The following is a 19,475-nucleotide window of genomic DNA, read 5'->3' as shown; positions in this document are numbered from 1 at the left end:
CATTTTAGTGCCTAACAAAGGCATTCCCAAGTGACTGAATGGAGACTTGTTAACCCCAGAGATTTAAAAAAAGAAAAAAAAAAATGAAACTGAAAAGAACAGCAAAGTACAAGTAAAATAACCTCTAGCAACCACGCCCTCCAGAATGAACCTCAATGTTTTGCTACGCATGCTGTCAGGAAGATACTGTTCTCCTGCTTTTAAGAAAAATCAGAGATGCCTACGTGGCTCAGCGCCTGAGCGTCTGCCTTCAGCTCAGGTCGTGAGTCTGGGGTCCTGGGATCGAGTCTCATATCGGGCTCCCTGGGAGGAGCCTGCTTCTCCCTCTGCCTATGTCTCTGCCTCTCTCTCTGTGTCTCTCATAAATAATAAATAAAATCTTAAAAAAGAAAAAAAGGGGATCCTGGGTGGCTCAGCGGTTTAGCGCCTGCCTTTGGCCCAGGGCGCAATCCTGGAGTCCTGGGATCGAGTCCCACATCAGGCTCCCGGCATGGAGCCTGCTTCTCCCTCCTCCTGTGTCTCTGCCTCTCTCTCTCTCTCTGTCTATGATAAATAAATAAATAAATCTTAAAAAAAAAAAAAAAAAAAAAAAAAAAACAAGAAAAGAAAAAGAAAAATCAGAGCAGTACAAGTCAGCTCCCCTGGTCCTCCACCTCTCCCTCTCCAGAGGCAATCACTATTGGGAGACAGGAAAACATCCTGCCAATCGTGAAAAACCATTAAGCACATGTCTGCACCAGTCAGGTAATTCTTAAGTGGGCCGGAAACTGCTGGAAAACAGTGCATGGAACATAATGAAAAAGGATTTTTACAAATTAAAATGGTGTAAGGTTTTTCTTTGAAAAGAATCTTTTCAGCTCTGAGGTACCTCATCCAGTATCACACGTTAAAGATCTCATGACTTTCATCTGTCCCAACAAAACTGGCCAACAGGGTAGGTTTGGAATAACTAGGGACCTTCAAAGGCAGGGCCAACTGAAAAGTCTTGTGCGGGACCCCAGTCTGCAAACCACAAGGGAGGAAGGGACCAGCTTGTGGCTCAGGCTTCAGGAGCCCCTCTGGTCTCATTGACCAGGGCAGTCTGGTGCCACAGGACAGCCGCAGGGCTGTGAGCTGGCCTTGGCTCCTGGAACCTTGTCTGAGGCTCCCTCCACCCCATCCCACCCTCCCCAGCTGAAGACCCTGCTCCCTTCAAAGTTGAGCTGGAGGCCAGCTACCAGCTCCCCAGCAGTGCGCTCACTGGGCCCTCTAGTTGCCAGTCCCCACACCCAGCCACAGCAAACACTTCCTGAGGGGGCAGGACCTTGTACACCGTTGGTATGTGAGACTTACTCAACTGGACTGACTTCCCCACCAGGTATCGGCGGAGGGGGGAAGGGGCTCCCAAAACGGCCCCAGGATATGCCATAGCACACAGCATAGCCTCCTGGAGGCCAGTGGTGTCCCTGGCTGCCTCTGTCCAGCACCCTGAACACTGTTACCTGACATCAGGGAATATATGTGAGTTATTATTGCTACCAAATACAGCAGTAACTGCATCCATTCATCCACTCTGGCACTGTCTACATCTGGCAGTGTCAGGTGCCGGAGTGAGGACAGAGGAACAAGGACAGGCTTGGCTTACTCTGAATGTCACCACCCTCAGTCTGATGGTCAGCTCACGTAGAAGTAAGGAGCAGCCCTGCCTCCAGGACAACAAGCTGAGTCAACAGGTAGTAAACCCAGGTGGCCTAGGAACACTATCACAGGTGAGGTCAACAGCCAATCTCTATTCCAGGCAGTCTCCTTCTGCTCCTCAGACATCCTCCTGTGGAGGCTGTGCACCCCAAACCACCTCCTATCCCCCCTTTTAAACCTGCATCTCTGAGCATCCCAGAGCTCAGGACCCAGGCTGCCCACCCCCCCACCAAAGGATCCAAGGCCACCCTGACTCCTCCCTCCCCCAGCTCACCTGTCGTGAAGTGCTATCACATCTACCTCCAAAACACTCTGGGAAGCACCCACCGTCCCGACACCCTATGCCTCTGCTCCAGCCTGGACACCCTGCCTCTCACATGTGTTACCACCCAGCACCTCACTGGCTACACTGCCTCAGGCTCGTTCCTGGGTATCTTCTGCAGAGGCAGCTGTAATGATCATTCTAAACTGTGAACCGGACCATGTCCCCAATGGTCCCCACTGCCTTCAGGACCAATCTCAAGCCCCTCAAGGGTGTTGCAAGGTGATTCGTCATGACCAGCCTCTTCTCTTGCCAGCCTGGCCTCGGGTCCTAGATCCAGCCACACTGATCCTCTCACATCACAGATCATTTCCTTCTGATGACCTCATCTTGAAATTGGGGGGTCCACTCCCTAAACCAGAAGCCCGCTGGTCAACAAAACCTACCCTGCCTTACAAAGAGCTCTCAGTGAGGGTTCCCAACTGCAGGAAAGAGCCCAAAGAAACAGGAGAACACATGAGAACTTAGGGGAAAAAAACAACAAGCTAGAGCCAATGTCCTCAGATCCAAGATATGCCCAACAAATAAAAACAAAATATTTTTAAAAGGCCAGTTAGAGAGTAGGAAAAGGCTCTTGGATGTCAGAGTACTTACAAAAGTACTTTTATAACTCAAAAGAAAGACTAGAAAGTAAAGTTGAGGAAACCTCCCAGGACACAGTGCAAAAAGACACATTTTTAAAGGAGAAGATGTAAAGAAACAATTCAGATTAAACAAATAGTAACAGCAGCTAATACTTATAAAGCACCAACTGTATGCCAGGCACTGTTCTTAAGCACTTTATACATATTAATGCATTATTCCTTAGGACAACCTTGCGAGACAAACAATTGCTTCTGTTTTACAAATGAAAAGATTTAAGCATGGGGGGGGGGGGTGGCTAAGTAAGAAGCATCCCAGAAAGAAAAAAAGAAAAAATAGAAAGAAATTGTCAAAGAAGTGGAAGAAAACTTTTCAGAGTTAAAAATGAAGCACACCAAACAGCAACATTAAGAACAACAAAAAGACCTCAGAGACAATGCTTATAAAAAATATCCTAGTGCTTCTAGAGAAAAGTAAACAAACTAAAGAGGTCATCTGCAGTACCATCAAAACCCAGAAGCATTGGATTCCTTGGAAGACAATGAAGCAGTATTTTAAAGTTCTCAGTGATAGCAAGTCTCAAACTAAAATATTATACCCAACCGAACTGTCAGTCAAGTAAGAGACCCAAATAAATGGCTCTCTCCAATGTACTAGAAGTCAGAATTTATTTCCCATGTGTCTCTCTTCAGAAATTGCTTAAATAATTAGTCTCTTGGGATATTACTTTAGAAATTCCTCTAGTAAAGCAATAAGCCAAAACATAGGGTAATAGATAAATCCCCCCAGGAGACCAATAAAGTCCCAGGATAATGGCTAAAGAGGTGGCTTTGACAGCTGTCAATCCTAATTAGAGAAGGAAGATAAAGAGAACCAGAATGAAATATCCAGGAGGGGGAAGAAAAAAACTCCAAAACTCCACTAAATAAAGGAAATGATTGAGAGGATGTGAAAACAGTGAGGCTCTTCGGACGTCAAAGAACACCACAAGGAGAAAAAAAAGAGAGAAGCAAATTACTTAAAGTTATAGCCCCAACATGAGGCAAAGTAAATAGAAATAATTTTAACCAAGAAGGATTAAAAAGGACCCATCTGACCTTGATGTGACCTTGAGTATTCTCCTTTGGGTGGCCTGGAGCTCAGAGGGTGAAAGAAATGCTAGCAACATGACCAGCCTAACAGGGAACAGAATCAACAGCGCAGTTGGTTTCCAACTTCTAGAATTAACCCCTAATCTGGGAGCAGAAGTATAACCTCCAAAAGGAGGGGTGTAAGGTTCAAGGAAAGACAGGGGTGTTTAGGTCTTCTCTTTGAGGTGGAAAGTCACAAAGCATGGACAAAAGTTGACAAGGCTGGAAAAGCCATTCATTCACTCAATAAATATTTAGTAAGCACCTACTGTATCCTTTCAACACCAGGGTCACAGCAGCAAACTGCATATAGCAAGACATAAATCCCTCACTTGGGGGAGGAAGGAAGATGGACAAGATGAGTAACGTGTATAATATGTTAAGATGGGGCTAAAGAGGGAAAAAAAAGAAAGAAAAGAAAAAGGCCATGAAGCATGTGGCATGTGGGTGGCTGAGCAAAGAAACCGTGAGTTAGAGCCAGCAGCAGCCAAAGGTCTTCCTCAAAGGGTGATGGGAGCCCCCGCTGGAGGATCCAAAAGGCCAGCAGGTTTGCCTCCTTGTTCAAAGTCACAAAGATAATCACTGAACACAAGTCACTCACCTACAAAACGAAAGAAGAGACGCTAGAGGGAGGGCTTAGGACAGAGCTGGGAAGTTAAAAACATGGTTTTGATTTGGAAAATCAAGAAGTAAGTAGCAAATCTCCTTCCACTACTCAAAGATGTTGGGGAAGGAGACACCCAAAAAGGACTTGAGAGCCCAGGGCAGCAGGGCCAGTGTGAGACAGGAAGGGAAACTTCCTGCCCTCCACACTCCTGCTGGGTTTGTTGTGAGCACATGTTTGATTTAAAAAACATTTTTTAAGTACATCAAGTGTAATTTAAGAGAGACCTGTATGAAATTCACTCTCTCTTTAACCCAATCCATGTCTCATTGACAACTGGCAAGGTGAGTGTCACCGATACGGTAGTGTTCACTATTCAGCACACTTGGGGCAGCTGCTCTCAGCATACAGGTGTCCGCATTCCCAGACTTCACAATCAGCATGCTTCAGCTATGGATCACACCTCTGCCCCCAAACTGGCACATTCAGAGAGCGCCCCCACTCACCACCCCATTTCCGAGGTACCTGGAACTCAGCGTGTGCCGCTTCCATGTGACCACAGCCGGTTATGGGGCCTCTCTGAACCTCAGTGAACACATCTACCTTGCAGGGATTCTGGGAGGCCCCAGGGCTGTCACAAACATGGCACGTGGCAGACAGCAACTGCATGATACACACAAACTGCCATTTGTGTGTGTTACTTCTGGTGGCTACTCGGCTACTGGCCCAGGCAGGGTGGGGTGAGGACAAAGCTGGATGGAACCATCACCCTGGGGCCACACCAGAGAGAAGGAGAGGAGATAGGTGAGGGCGACAGTGAAGAACTGGAGAGGAACATGCCAAAGGCGGCACAGAGGCCTCGCCTAGGAAGGCAGCCTCGCCAGAAGGTGGATACCTCTGAGCGAATGGGCATACCGGGTGCCCCAGCCCCCAGGCCAGTGTGCAGATCCTGCTTTAAAGCACAGGCTGTGCAGTGGGCCCTCTGGAGCCTGTCTTCCACTGTCAGGGCATTGGAGGGAGACCAAACAGGGACCACGCACAGGAGAACTTAGCAGGAAGCACCCAGTAAGCACCGCGGATTATTACTATTAAAAGTGCTTTACAGGGATCCCTGGGTGGCGCAGCGGTTTGGCGCCTGCCTTTGGCCCAGGGCGCGATCCTGGAGACCCAGGATCGAATCCCACGTCGAGCTCCCGGTGCATGGAGCCTGCTTCTCCCTCTGCCTGTCTCTGCCTCTCTCTCTCACTGTGTGCCTATCATAAATAAAAAAAAAAAAATAAAAAAAAAAAAAATAAAAGTTAAAAGTGCTTTACAGACATCTCTTGTTGTAGAAATCAGAGCTGCTCTCCTCCAGGACACTCAGGAAGGAAGGAAGGAAAAGGAGCCCAGGTGAAGACCCAAGGAAGAAGAAATAAGGGAAGGGAATAGCTGAGAGCTAATGGAAGAAACCAGAAGGAAAAGAAATGACTACCACACAGCTAGGAATCTCCAGTTGCTGTCCCTTGTGAACCAGAACTTTCTCCATGTGTAACAGACGTCATTTCCCCACCAGACCACAAGCCACTTGCTGGCACAGGCACAGGCCCCCAGGGGATCCCACGCTGTGCTCCTGCTTCAGCCTGAGGCAATCCACGCCTGCTCCTGCTCAATCCCCATGGCCCCAAGGCCCCCAGCACTTGAGGTGGAGAACTCAGCAGCCTCTCTCCCCACCCTGAAGTACTTTTCCAGCAAAAAAGTCCTTCTCTCTTTTATCAACACATCCATCCACAAAATGACTTACTAGACCCTTGTGAGGTGCCACAGATCACCTGGGAGACTCAATGGTAAGAAAAGCAGACACGGCCCCGGCCCCCAAATAGCTACCAGGAAGGTCACCAACTTCATTCCCAATTCCCCAGGAAGGATTCTGTGACCATCCCCCCCACCACCTCTCCACCCCATCAGACTACTGGGCCACAGGTAACGGAGACCTGTGCGGGATATAGGTAGGAAGCACTTAGTGCTGCTCAACCGACAGTGGTCTGAGGGGTGGAGCAGGGACGGAAGACACAGAAAACAAGACGGCAGGGAAATAAGAACCTTCATGCTTTTCGCCCCAAATATCACGAATTCTTAAACCGGCATCTCTCATCAAATGTCGGCCCAATAAGCAATCTCCTGATTACTCACCAGGTGGGAGTAAGTGGCCCTTCCCACCCACTGGCCACTGGCTATGTTCTCTGGATGTCTCTCAGAGCCCAAGTCTAAACAATGACACAAGGCACAGTCACCAACTCCTTTGGGCTTTCCCTACAATGAGCTCTTCAGCTGAAGAAGCAGAATGGAGGGAGGAGAACCATTTTATGTTACGGTCGGAGAAGGGCTGCATCCTGGCTGGGTACCTCCCCGCCAGCGTGGAGAGGGGTGCAAGCCAGCGGCTCAGAGTGCGGCCGGGCTGGTCCCGGGGAGGGGGTGGAAACAAACCTTTCAAGGAATGATGACACATGCGTTATGTCACAACACTCGGTCCCGCCGGGCTGGGGGCACTCACCTCGCTTGGGCTTGGGGAAGCTGTCATGCAGCCGGAAGACCACTTTCTCCACGAAGTGCTGGATTTCACATTGCTCGGGGCCACGGACAAACACCATCCAGTCGTGGGTGAACCCCTCCGTGGTGGGCTTCTTGCGCAGTTGGGCACGGTGTCCCAGCTCTAACTTGACCTGGACAGTGCACTGGAGGGAGACAGAGGCAGGCACAGATCAATGAGGAGCCCAGAGCAGGGGACTGTGAGCTGTCCCACCCATCACCTACGGTCAATGCTGACCGCAAGAAATGAAGACTCGAGCACAGCCATGGGATTCCCAACCCACAGCTTCCAGTGGACCAGGCTCCATGTGAGCTGCTTGGCAGGCCCCCTCTCCCCAGCCTGCCCACTGGAGGCCCTGCACTTCCTCCCATCCTCCCCTTCATCCTCTATCCCAGTCAGACAATCTCCCCACTGTCCCTCCAACAAGCCCTGCTCGTTCCTATCTCAGGGCCTTGGCACCTGTGGTTCCCTCAGCCTCAGGTGCTCTTTCCCTAGGCATTTCTGGGGCTGGCTCCTTCCTGTCACTGAGGTCTCAGCTTGAATGTCACCTCCTCTGGGAAGACCCCTGGCCATTCAATATGAAAGCACCCACCACCACTCCCATTACTCTGTGTCGCATCGTTACATCCTTAGCATCTGTCACTACTGGAGACCATCCTGCTCACAATCTGTTGGCTCTGCTCTGACATCTGACTCTTGGGGGTGGCTCCTTGTCCGGAGCTGGAATCCTCACCAAGAGCTCTCTGAATACAACTCTCCCAGTGTGACCCAGAGGGCAGTTACTTCATTTTACAAATGAGGAAACTAAGGCCCCAGGATCGCGCTGCCAAGCCGCACACAGTCAGCTGGTAGGGAGTAGGGCCGGGATTCGAGGGCAAGTGTGTGTCCCCTGGGGGCCTGCTCCCTGAGCCCCTCTGCCATCTCCCCTCCCTGGTCAAGTCACCCAAGCTCCTCGATTAAAGCGTGTTCACTCCTCTGCCCCATGGAATGCTTCTGGAGACCAGAGACCCTCGGGGTCACCAGAGACCACACAGACACTGGCTTTCAGTTTTAAAAGCAGAATGGTGGTTCACGGTGAGAACGGAGGCACCAGGAAGAAGCCACATGGGGACAGGTCCCAGGTGGACCCGCCGCCTCGGCAGTCAGGCTCCCTTCATTACACACGTGCGTGACGCTGTGCCTGAAATGGAACATAGCTCGTGCCAGTTCTACTCCAGTGAACACAAAGCCACAAAACTTTCAAGGCACTCACAACGCCTAGGTGGGCCAAAACCACTGACAGGGAACCCACTGTCAACATCCACTCGGGTCTGTAAGATCCTCCCCAGGCTTCTCATAGATACAGCCTGACACCTAGTATCAAATGCAAGAATGTTACAAAGAAAGCGGAGGCCAAGTGGACACTTGTTCCTAAGTGCTGAGGCAGCCAAGAGCAAGTTGCTGGGTAGCGCAGCCCACACTTCCCCACAAAGCTCCCCCTCCAGGAGCCACCCTCCCCGCCGCCCCCGCCAGACCGCCTGCTGTCCTTTGGACCCTCTTTCTCCCCAGCTGACCTTGTGTGTCCTCCTGCCTCTTCCGTGATTCCTCCCCCAGGGAACAGACCCCACCACGGGCGTCCACCCTTCCTCCTCACCCTCAGGCACTGCCAGGAAAGGACAGACACCAACTATGGCTCTGCTGGTCTGGCTTTCAGGGGCTCACCACTCCTTCAGAATAAAGTCCAAACCCTCAGCGCACCCCCCATTTCCCACCTGTTTCCTCAAGCCTGAAATGCTCATCCTTTTTCACTTTTTCAGTGTATTGAAGTCAGAGTGCATCCTGCCATCCACATGTAGGTTTTACGTGCTGCGGTGCACACGCGCCCGCGCGCGCTCACACACACAAACCATCCCCAAGCTGGTGGCATGCCTTAGAAGCTCCACTGGAGTCTGGGTACAATCCAGTCCACAGCACCCACTTCATCCCCACCCTGCTGCTCCTTGGCTGCTCACTGCTGCCTCCGCAGGGACCGCATCTAGCTCGTCCTTTTACTTCTGTTTTGGAACCACCATACACGAGGCGTCAATAATACCAGAGAGTTTAAACTAGAGAGCCCTCTTGGATCAGCACATTCTAAGTGGTACTTTCCAAGAGGGAAGGGCCAGTAAGGACACTGATAAGGACAGGGTGATCCCAGGATACGGAAGAGCTGGCAGGAGGCTCTACACACAGAGGGGGCAGCTGTGAACCACGGGGTAGGCGATCCCCCAGCCGAGGATGGCAGCCGCTGTGGGGCTCCACAGGGAAAAGAGCAGGGATTCGGTGCGTCCGGGGCCACCAGAGGGATGGGTGGGGATCAGGACGGAGCATTTAGATTCCACACAGCAGAAGTGACAGTCGATTGTAAGCAGATGATGGATGCAAGGAAACAGTATCTGAGGCAAAAATTCCCCGGCCATTGTATACAGTTTAGCGCTGAAGGCAGAAAAAGGACAGATGGACAAACAACGAGCCTGCGCGAGGGCAACCAGAGGGAGTGGCTGGAAGAAGAGATTCAGTCGAGTCTGAAATGGGAGAACTGGCAGGACTTAAGAGTGGATGGAGGGGAGCCTGGCTGGCTCAGTCAGCAAAGCATGCGGCATGTGATCTCAGAGTCATGAGTTCGAGCCCCTCATTGGGTATAGAGATGACATGAGGGATAAGCTAACAATCTTAAAAAGAAAAAAAACAGTGAATAGAGGAGAGACAAGGAAGCTCACCCCAAGACCCAGGGCACTGGGACGCTGCCGATGCCGAGTGCTGGCGTGGAGGGGCAGCGGGGACAGGTGACGGGCTGCTCACGGGGAAACACCACACCAGAAGCTAGAGGCGAGGGACTAAACATCTGGATAAACAAGTAATGCTCAAATCAACCACAAGCACCCACCTGCAGAGCATTGCATATGGACCACGTTCAACGTAAATGAACCTGAATGGTATTTTCGTTCCCCCGAGTGGACTGCAATCCCCAGATGCCCTGACACGCGGTACAGAAACTCTGCCTTGGTCACCCACCTGTCTTCACACTGAGAAATCAGGGGACATTCCCTGGATTGCTGGGAGGGCTACAGGTGAACTAAATGCGTCTGACCACAACCATACACCGGCAAACGACTCTGACTTTTGGTTCTTCGGAGTTAGCCGCTGTGTCCTGGAGTCTGCTATTCACCACTCGGGCTGCCTTCCCAGCATTTCTGATGAGCTGGGGCTCCTACCCAGGGCACACAAGGGGCAGGGCAGTTATTGTGAAAGAATGGAAGACCACAGTTCCGTCGGAGAGGGAGAGGATCAAGTGCCAAAAAAACGCTCCAGAGGCCAAAGTAAACAGGAAGGTTGGGAAGCGGCGCTGGGTGATCTCGGCAGCTGGCAGACCGTGCCCACAGCTCTGCCCGGGCAGCATCTATGCCCCGGGGGCTGGCGCCAACTCAGCCTGGACACCCCCCAGCCCGGAGGGGCCACTGACAGCAGACGCTGCTGCTCTGGGGAGAGGAATGCTCCCCCGAATGCATGAATCTTTCAAGAAATAAAGATGGGGGAATCACACAGATTCTGAGCCACTTAGAGAAGAAATCACTGATTCGGTAAGACATTTAAGCTACTTGAACTCGAGGCCAGCAAGAAACTGAGCCCTTGCCAGCTACTCTGACTTGTCAAGTCATGATAATTTATTAGCACAACTAAGCCAATTCCACGTTCACGGGTTCTGCCCCCCTCCTGCCTTCCTCCACCTGGACTCCTTCCCCACGCGTTAGAACCAAAGAATTGAAGTAAACCAGTTAACTTTTGCTCCAGGAAGGGTGTGTGGCTTTATAAAGAGGTTAACTGCCAGTTGGGTTAAGCTCTCAACCGTCTTGGAAGGAATGCATCTCACTTGTCCCGCCTGCTGCTTGGAGGCGCTCTGCGCAGACTCCAGGTGGGTGGCTGGAAGTAGCCCAGGGGACCCGGCCTGAGTGCGTGCAATGTCCCAGCACCCTGGGAACCAGTTTGCCACCCACTCCCCCAACAAAAGCTGTGGACAAAGGGGCAACATTCCAGACGTGCCCTGGAAAGAGTTAACTATTTTACTTCTGGGAAATCATCTGGAAGACCTGCAGATGTAGAGTGAGCAGCTCAAGGGCTCTGAGAGGAAAAGGGGGGACAGGGGGGACAGTTAGGCTTGGCCTAAGGGCCTCAGCTGGGCACTGCTTCCTCCAGATCAACTGGAACCCAAGGGTGGTAATCCTAAGTCCTGCAAACCAGGCAAACGGTCCCTGGAGGGCACTTCCCAGGCCCTTCTTCACTGAATAGTAGAGATCCCCCCAAATGTGGACTCAAATGGCCAATACCTGGCAGAGTGAGCAAGGCTCCTTCCAATAGCTCCACTGCTTCAAAGGCCTGTCCTCATCAGATTCTTCCCACACGCCATGAACCCTATCCTCGGCCTGGGCCCCCAAAGGCAGGTCTTTAACAATGAGTTTATCTGTAAGAATTGCCCTGATTTCCCCACGGGAATTCATACTTTACCAAGTGGTATAATTATGCCTGGAGTTTGGCTACTGTATCTAATTCCCTCAGATACAACAAATTCCCTCCCCTCCCAGGAGGAGAGAACACCGAAGAGCCTTTTCCCCTCATCGGCCTAGACTGGCCGTGCCAAGTGCCACTGTGTCTGGCAGGGCTGCTGGCAACATGGTCCACACATACAGAAACGGGAAACGGTCCTGGCCCCACAGAGTGACAGCAACACACAATCAAATAAGACAGTCTTTGCAGAACTTTCTTCCCCCAGACCCAGCTCGAAACTCTCAAGAGCAGGCACTGGATCAGAACTTGAGAAAGATGGGAACACGATGGTTATCCCTCAGTGACAATCCTCTCAAGCAGAAGACTGCTCACCCAGAGGTGGGGACAGAGCCAAGGGACCTATCACAACCCCTGCATGAGACCTTGGTCTTCTGAAGAGTGACACAGAGGGGGCTGCTGGCCAGCACCTGCACTCCTCATCTGGCCTCGTCCCTTTGGCCCAGGGCATAAGGCTCATGACAAAGGGACAAGAAGGGGCTCAATGAATGTCTCCTTGGAAACTCAAAAGATAAGTGTGCAGACCAGGAAGATATGCAAGGACACCCCCAATCCTCCGTTTTCGGGTTCCCAGGAATACTACCCTTACCAGCCTGCCTGGACAGGGTTCCTATTACATACGTATATTTGCACACATGCCCACAGACAGGGAGATGGTGTACTGCCTATCACCAAAGTTCTCTAGGAAGCTGTGCTGGGAGATGTCTGAAAGAGCACAACCCTAATAAAGGCATCCATCTGCAGGCCAGGTGAGCCTGGTTACAAAGTGACCGATCTGTAGTTACTTTTATGTAACCAACAGTTGGCAAAGCCAAGTGCAAAACTCCGAGTTAGAAACTACGATGGATACGATGGATACGGGGCACCTGGGTGGCTCAGTCCCTTACGCTGTGAAGCGTCTGAGTCTTGGTTTCAGCTCAGGTCATGATCTCAGGGTCATGGGATGGGGCCCTGCGCTCAGAGAGGAGTCTGCTGGACATTCTCCCTCTCCCTCTGCCCCCTCCCCCAGTTCACTCACTTACACCCATTCTCTCCCTCTAAAATACATAAAGAAATCTTAAAAAGAAAGAAACAAACAGTGATGGACATAAAGGTGAACAGGATTCCGGTTCCTACCTCAAGTACTTTACAATGGATTAACTTTAGGACAAACCACTCGGTGGGTCAACTTTCCAGTGCTAGTCTCAGAGTTGAGAGGGGGAGAATCCTCCCCTAGAGTCAGTTTCTCCGCAAGGTTTGGGAAAAGGACACAGTTTCCTAGGAATCCCACTTGGTCCTGAATCCTCTCAGGTCCCTCCTGAGCCTCCATTTCCCTACCTGTAAAATGGGTCATCACTATCAGAAACAAACCTCCTCTTCTGGAGCAACAGAGGATGGGCAAGCAACAGCAATGGGTCTCACATTTGAACTCGGGAGAATCTGCAAGTATCATTTCAAATGCACAATTCAGTGGGACAGCTGCCCACCTCAGATGACAGACCCAACACTTCTGTGCACCACCCAGATGCTGACACCACCTAGGCCATCGCTCTGCCCAGAGACACTGTGCCCATCCTCCTTTCTCCATGTTCTCACCATCTGCTCAGTCTTTACTCAGGCCCATTCCTTCCACACCATCCCATGCCTCCCAGCCATGACCCCCCAAAATACAAACCCCACAATGATCTGAAAGTACAGGATGGGGGTTGGGGGAATCAAATAGGTGGGTTACAATCAGGGCAAAGGGAACCAGAAAGACTTTTCCTGGTCACGTGGAAAGGATTTCAATGCAGAAAAGTTGGGAGCCCAGAGCTAAATGCAGGCCCCCTTCTTAGCCAAGCCTGAAAGTTCTAGAGACTACAGCAGGAAGGTAAAGAGAATCAAAGCCTTCCAAAGCAAGCAGGGCAAAGGGCCCTTAGGGGAAAGTCCTGTTGTTTCCCATCAGGCTGAGACATTTACAGGTTTATAGCATTTCGGGGGAGAAAGGGAAAGCCAAGATTCTGGGGGATTCAAAGTGTTTTCCATGCACCAAAGTCATTCTGGAACACACACAGCCAACTCACCCACTTGGGTGACAGGACACCATTCTCTCCTGTCTTCCAGGGACTGTCACCTCCGTAAAGAAGGGATAGAGCTTCCAGGCCTCTCCCAGACTGGCAGAAAGGCGACCAGCAATAGAGAATCAGACCACAGAATGCCACATACTTTCCTTTGGGATCCGTTTCACTTGCAAATACTTCTACAAGGATCTAGACTAGCACTGCCCCATGGAACTTTCTGCCGTGATGGAACTGTTGTCTCTCTGAGCTGCCCATTAAGGCAGCCAAGAGCTCAGTAGTGGTAAATGAGCACTTAAAATGTGGCTAGTGCCACTAAGAAACTGACTTTTTCATTCCGGTGCATCTGAATTTAAACAGCCACAGGTGCTAGCGGCTGCACACGGGGCAGTGGGGATCTCACTCTCCCAGCCCGAGTGTCATCACCACCAGTCCACTCAAGCAAGACTCTTCTCTCCCTTGGTCACGGCCAACAATGCCACCTACCCCCACCATTCCACTGACATAAATGACAACCACTCCAACAGCCAGGGCTCAGCAAATCAAAGGGGAACAGACCCACTTGGGCCTAAGACACCTCCTCGGTGGACTGGCAGGTGGGTGACAGGAAGGAGCGACATCCTATGCCTGCGTGATACCCAACAAGACTTTCCCGCGGCGGGGAGAGGGGCTTCAATGAGAGTGGACACTGAAGGTATATTGTTTTCTTAACTCAGTACAGGCTGGAGGCAATGAGCTCTGTCCCTTCAAGGGAACTCACACCACGCTACAGAAATCCACCATTTGACAGCTGCAAACTCTACCCCACTTCTCAAGAGAAAGGCCGCAATGATCCTGCACCACCACAGGTGACCAGGATGGGCAAGGGGAGGTCTCCTGCCCACGCGCCCCTGAAACCTCACAGCCACTCAGCTCCTTAGCAGACAGAGCCGCCTCAGTGGCGCCGGCAGCCAGGGACGCCCCAACCTGCCCTCGCTGACTACAGATTTCAGCTGCCACCCCCACTGCCCCACACCACGGCCCTTTCCTGGCCTCGCGCCCCTGGAAGCCAGGTGGAGTAGGCAAGGATGAAGAAATAATGACCCCGTATTGGGGGCCACAACAGTCCTGGGCTTGAGAGGGGAAGAATGAGGGTACTGAAAAGGAGACTGTGCAGAGCTGGTGAAGGGGGGACTCCGGGTTTCCAGATGGAGGGGAAGAGGCCATGGGGAGAGTTTACGGAGGCTGGGGAACCACCCTGGGTTTGGAGCAAGGCTCTAAGATGCTGGGGAAGGAAGGGATATGGGGTAGGCTGGGGGATACGATGGTGGCTGAAAGCCAAAGCGTCAGGCTGGGGGATGCTGGGAGGAAGTGGGAGACCCTGAATGCAAGGAGAGAGGTACAGGGGGGCTGGGGAAACTGCAGGTCTGTGGAGGGAAGCCAGCTGAGGGTGGAAGAGGCAGACCGAGACCTGGACTCAGAGGGAAAATGAGGGGGGAAATGTGAATCAGGCTTGCAGGGGCAACGAGGACCCAAGCTGAGGGGAGTGAGGCATCTGGTGTATGAAGGGCTTGGGGGCTCCAGGTGAGAGCACGAAATGCCCCCCCCCCCATCACCCCGAGCCTGGTCTTAGAGAGAGACGTCTGGAGGTGAAAGAGAGCCCCTTCGGCACTAGGGGCCGGGGGACTGACCAGCGCTGGAAACCAGGGGGAACCGAGCAAGCAGGGGGTGCGGGGTCAGAAGTGCCTGAGGAAGCAAGCCCACGTCCACTGCGGGGATGAGGCGCTGGGCTCCACGCCGGCCTGGGTCCCTGTGGGGAAAACCCCAGGCCCCAGCCAGAGTTCCAGGGGAAACGGTCACCCAGGCTAAGGCAGTGGCAGGATCAAGGGGGAGAGAAGGCGCCCGGTCCTGGAAGAGAATGGGGGACGAGGCGGCTTCGGGTGGGCCGAGGTCTGAGGAAGCAGGAGGCTGCACCGAGGTCCCAGGATTGGGGTGAGGATTCCGACCCCGGCCACTGGGTTGAGGAAGCAGCAGCCGCAGGGTGGGTGCTGGTGCCGGGAGTGCGAGGCCACTCGGGGGCGCGGGGTCCCGAGGGCAAGGGAGACAGGCCCTGGCTGCAAAGGAGGGTGGCACAGGCCAGACGTGACGAGCCTGAGGGGTCCCGGGGGCAGCGGCGGGGCTCTCCGGGCTGGGCCGGGGCGCCCAGGGGAGCCTGCGGGGACGCTGGGCTGGGCCGGGGCCCCGGGGGGCTGGGGGCGGGCGCAGGGGCCGAGGAGCGTCCCCGAGGGCGCGGGGCCGGCCGGGGATCGCACGGGGTCGCCCCGGGGCGGGGCGGGGCGGGGCGGGGGCTGGGGGCGCGTCTCGGGGGGCCCCGCGCGGGGCCGGGCCGGGGTCGCGGGTGGGGGAGGGGCGCCCCCGCCCCGCAGGAAGGCCGGGGGAGCGGCGGGCGAGCACAAAGCGCGGCGGGCGGGAGCCGGGCGTAGGCGGGGAGGCCGGGGCCGAGGAGGGCCCGAGGAGGGCCCGGCGGGCGGGCCGTGGGAGGGAGGGAGGGGACCGGGCGGGCGGCGGGCTGCGCTGGGGCGGCGCGGCCGCTCCTCACCTGATTGTCCATGGCTGGCGCCCCGCCCCGCCCCCGGGCCCGCGTCGCTCGCCGCCGCCGCCGCTCAGCGCCGCCCCGCCGCCCTCATTGTCTGTCAGGCGCCGCCGCCGCCGCCGCTCCCGGCTGCCCGCCCGCCCGCCAGCCCCGCGGAACCGGAAACCGCCGCCAGGCCGGGTCGCGCACCGACCGCGGGCCCCCGCCGCCGACTCTGGCCCGCCGCCCCGACTGACGGCCGCCTGGGCGAATCGGCGGCGCGGACGGGCGCTCGCGGGGCGGGACTTCCTGCCTGGCGGGGGCCTGCCGGGCTGCGGTCGGAGGGACGAAGCCCCCAGCCAATGGGAAGCCGGAGCCGGAGGGGCGGTGGGAGGGAGGGAGGGAGGCGCGAGGCGAGCCCGGCGGAGGGGAGCGCGAGGTGTGCGCCGCACGTGGAGGGGGGCGGGGGCGGGGCGGGCTGCCGCGCCTGCGCACTGCGGCCCGCAGGGGGCGCTGCCTCGTGGCCGCAGCCGGCCCGGGGCGCGGGCGGGGGCCGCAGCCCCGCGGGGTCCGGCTGAGGTGGCGGCTCGAGCTCCCCGCTCTCGGGGCGGGAGCCCTGGGAACGCTTTTGTCTCCTGGCCCCGCCTGCGGCTACCGTGTCACGCACCGGGCTCGGGGCTCTGCAGCTGTAAATCTCCAGCGCTGGGTCTGCCGCGGGGAAAGCCTGGGCGACTCGCTTCTCTCCCCCCAACCCCCGTACCCCGCGAGTCTCAGTTTGCACATCTGCGACATGGGGACACTCAGTACCTTGCAGAGCAATGGTTCAGATTGGCCGGAGCGGCACACATTTGAAATCTGCTACGCTACAATGATGGAGGGAGTCTCGTTTTATCCGTGAGATTTATAATGCCAAGGCCTCTGAGAAAGCATTTCTTCCTTTTACCCGTGATCACAGAATTTCACAATTCGTGACCTTCGTGTAGGTGAGATAGAGACCTATCGCTCCATCCTTTCCAGGATCTTGCAAGCCTCCTGTCTCTCGGACAATAGGACTTCTGAGGGCGACTTGCAGACCCTTGTACAGTTATTTTAAATTTTCTCTTAGGGTTGCATGGGGTCGTTTGCCTCCACTTCACATTTAAGTGTCGGCCAAGTATTCTTTAGGTAATCAGGGCGCTACTTTGTGCTGAAGAACAGCACCAGAAAATCCGTAACTTTGGAATGAATAAGTCCGTGTAAAATTCTGGAGAAGGCCAGCTGCTGTCATAGTAACACCGTACCTTTTGATGTAGGGCTGGGCATGCTGGGGGGAAGAAAAGGAGACCATGCTGAGAAAATAAGCAGCAATCTTAATGTGGCTGCAACTTTTTTAATAAAAAAAAAAAAATCCCATAACTGGATGTAAGTAGATCAGTAGTAGTTCTAAGTGGTCCTTGAACCAGCAGGTTTGGCGTCACTCGGGAACATTATTCAAAATGCAAATTCTAGTCTCCCTTGATTTATGGAATCAGAAACTCTGGGGGCATGGCCTGCACCCAGAGGGATGGTTGAACTAGCCCTGCAGATGATAGTGACGCCTATTCAAATTTCAGAACCACTGCCCCAGGTAAAGGGACAAAAATCGTACAATGGAATATTATTCAGTCTTAAAAAGGAAGGACATCCTGACACCTGCTACCACATGGATGAACCTGGAGGACATTATGCTCAGTGACGTCAGCCAGACACAAAAGGGCAAATCCTATGTGATTCTACTCATAGAAGGTCCCTAAGAGGAGTCTCATCCATAGAAACAAGGAGTAGGGATCCCTGGGTGGCGCAGCGGTTTGGCGCCTGCCTTTGGCCCAGGGCGCGATCCTGGAGATCCGGGATCGAATCCCACGTTGGGCTCCCGGTGCATGGAGCCTACTTCTCCCTCTGCCTGTGTCTCTGCCTCTCTCTCTCTCTCTCTCTCTCTCTCTCTGTGTGTGTGTGACTATCATAAATAAAAAAGAAAGAAAGAAAAGAAACAAGGAGTAGATGGTGGGAGATAGGTGCAGGCAGGGTGTGGAGAGTCGATATTTCATGGGGACAGAGCCCCTGGTTAGGGGATAGGAGAAAGTTCTGCAGATGGATGGTGGTAATAGTTGCACAGCAGTGTGAGTGTGCTGGATGCTACTGAGCTGTGCACTTAAATGGTTATGATCATAAATTTTGTGATGGATATTTTTACCACAGTAAAAAAAGTTAATAGACACTGTGACTATATAAATATCCATGGGTCCGTAATAATAGTAAAACAACAGCAGAGCTCATTCATCACTTTCGAGAGTGACAACTGCATCAACTCCTTACTTACCATGTCTTTACAGCCTGAAACCAGCCCAGTAGACGAGGGAATGCCCTTTTCACAGAAAAACACCAGCCGATGATGTTAACAGGAGATAGCAAAATCACTATTTTGAAATCACTGATGAAACAACCATTGCAGACAACAGTCATCACTGGACGTTAAAGCTATTCACCGAAAGGTTACAGGGGACTAGACAGTTTCACATTCACCAAAGATCTTCCCTCAGATTGCATGCTAACCACAAAGAGGAAAAAAAAAAGTCACTTTATCATGGAAGCATCATGCTGTCACCACCTTGGTACAGTGACCACTCTTAGCAGCCAAGCAGTGGGACCAACAGAATGACCGGGGGCTCCTGCTGGGGGTGATGAGAGGTACACAGTCCCAGGAAGAAAATTCTCGCCCAAAACGTTTAACCTGAATCTGATCACACCTGTAGTCCTAATATCCAGCTGACAGGAAAGGCACAAATACAGAGGAGCATGGGAGGTAACAGCATAAGGAGTGACCTGGCAAATCTAGAAGGTGGAATCTCAATAGCTTGGCTTCCTTGAGTCAGCAGGAGGGCAATGAGAGAAGAGACGACTGACTGCCCAGAGGTACAGGTGGTGGCATCACAGCCTATTGCAATGCAGGCATCTCGTCATTGGACTTTGGGTTTTGAACAAACAGGTGGTGTCAACTGGGGAAATATGAATATGGACAATAGTAGGTGATATTTGAAAACGTATTGGGTTAGTTGTGATCATGAGATTATAGTTGTGTAGGAAAATATCCTTGTTTTTTGGAGATGCATGGGATTGGTTCAGGAAGACTTATGCATTATGACTGCATGAATGCCAGCATACTAATTTGCCCTTAAAATACATTCAGAGGGACGCCTGGGTCGCTCAGCGGTTGAGTGTCCGCCTTCAGCTCAGGAGTGGTCCCGGGTCTGAGGATCGAGTCCCGCATCGGTCTCCCTTGGAGAAGCCTTCTTCTTCCTCTATGTCTCTGCCTCTCTCTGTGTGTCTCTTATGAATAAATAAATAAATAAAATCTTTTAAAAAGACATTAATAAAAAAATAGAGGCAAAATAGAAGTAAAAGTGGCAAGTG

General features: G+C 53.1%; 1 protein-coding gene across 2 annotated transcripts in view; it reads right to left on the bottom strand.

Annotated features, from left to right (window-relative positions):
- The window catches only part of MLLT1 (MLLT1 super elongation complex subunit), a 67,318-nt gene extending 51,129 nt beyond the window's left edge, over nt 1-16,189 (bottom strand). For both annotated transcript variants that reach the window (XM_077860279.1, XM_077860280.1), the window contains exons 1-2: nt 16,074-16,189; nt 6,846-7,026 (exon numbers count right to left, since the gene is read on the bottom strand). In XM_077860279.1, coding sequence (XP_077716405.1) covers nt 6,846-7,026; nt 16,074-16,085 — 193 coding nt within the window. In that variant the 5' untranslated portion in view covers nt 16,086-16,189. The remainder of the gene's footprint in view (nt 1-6,845; nt 7,027-16,073) is intronic.
- Between the last annotated feature and the right edge of the window lie 3,286 nt (nt 16,190-19,475).

Source organism: Canis aureus, chromosome 19, assembly GCF_053574225.1.
Source record: "Canis aureus isolate CA01 chromosome 19, VMU_Caureus_v.1.0, whole genome shotgun sequence".
NCBI lineage: Eukaryota > Metazoa > Chordata > Mammalia > Carnivora > Canidae > Canis > Canis aureus.
Note: the sequence above shows the minus strand (reverse complement) of the source record. Positions and strands in the feature narration are given on the sequence as shown.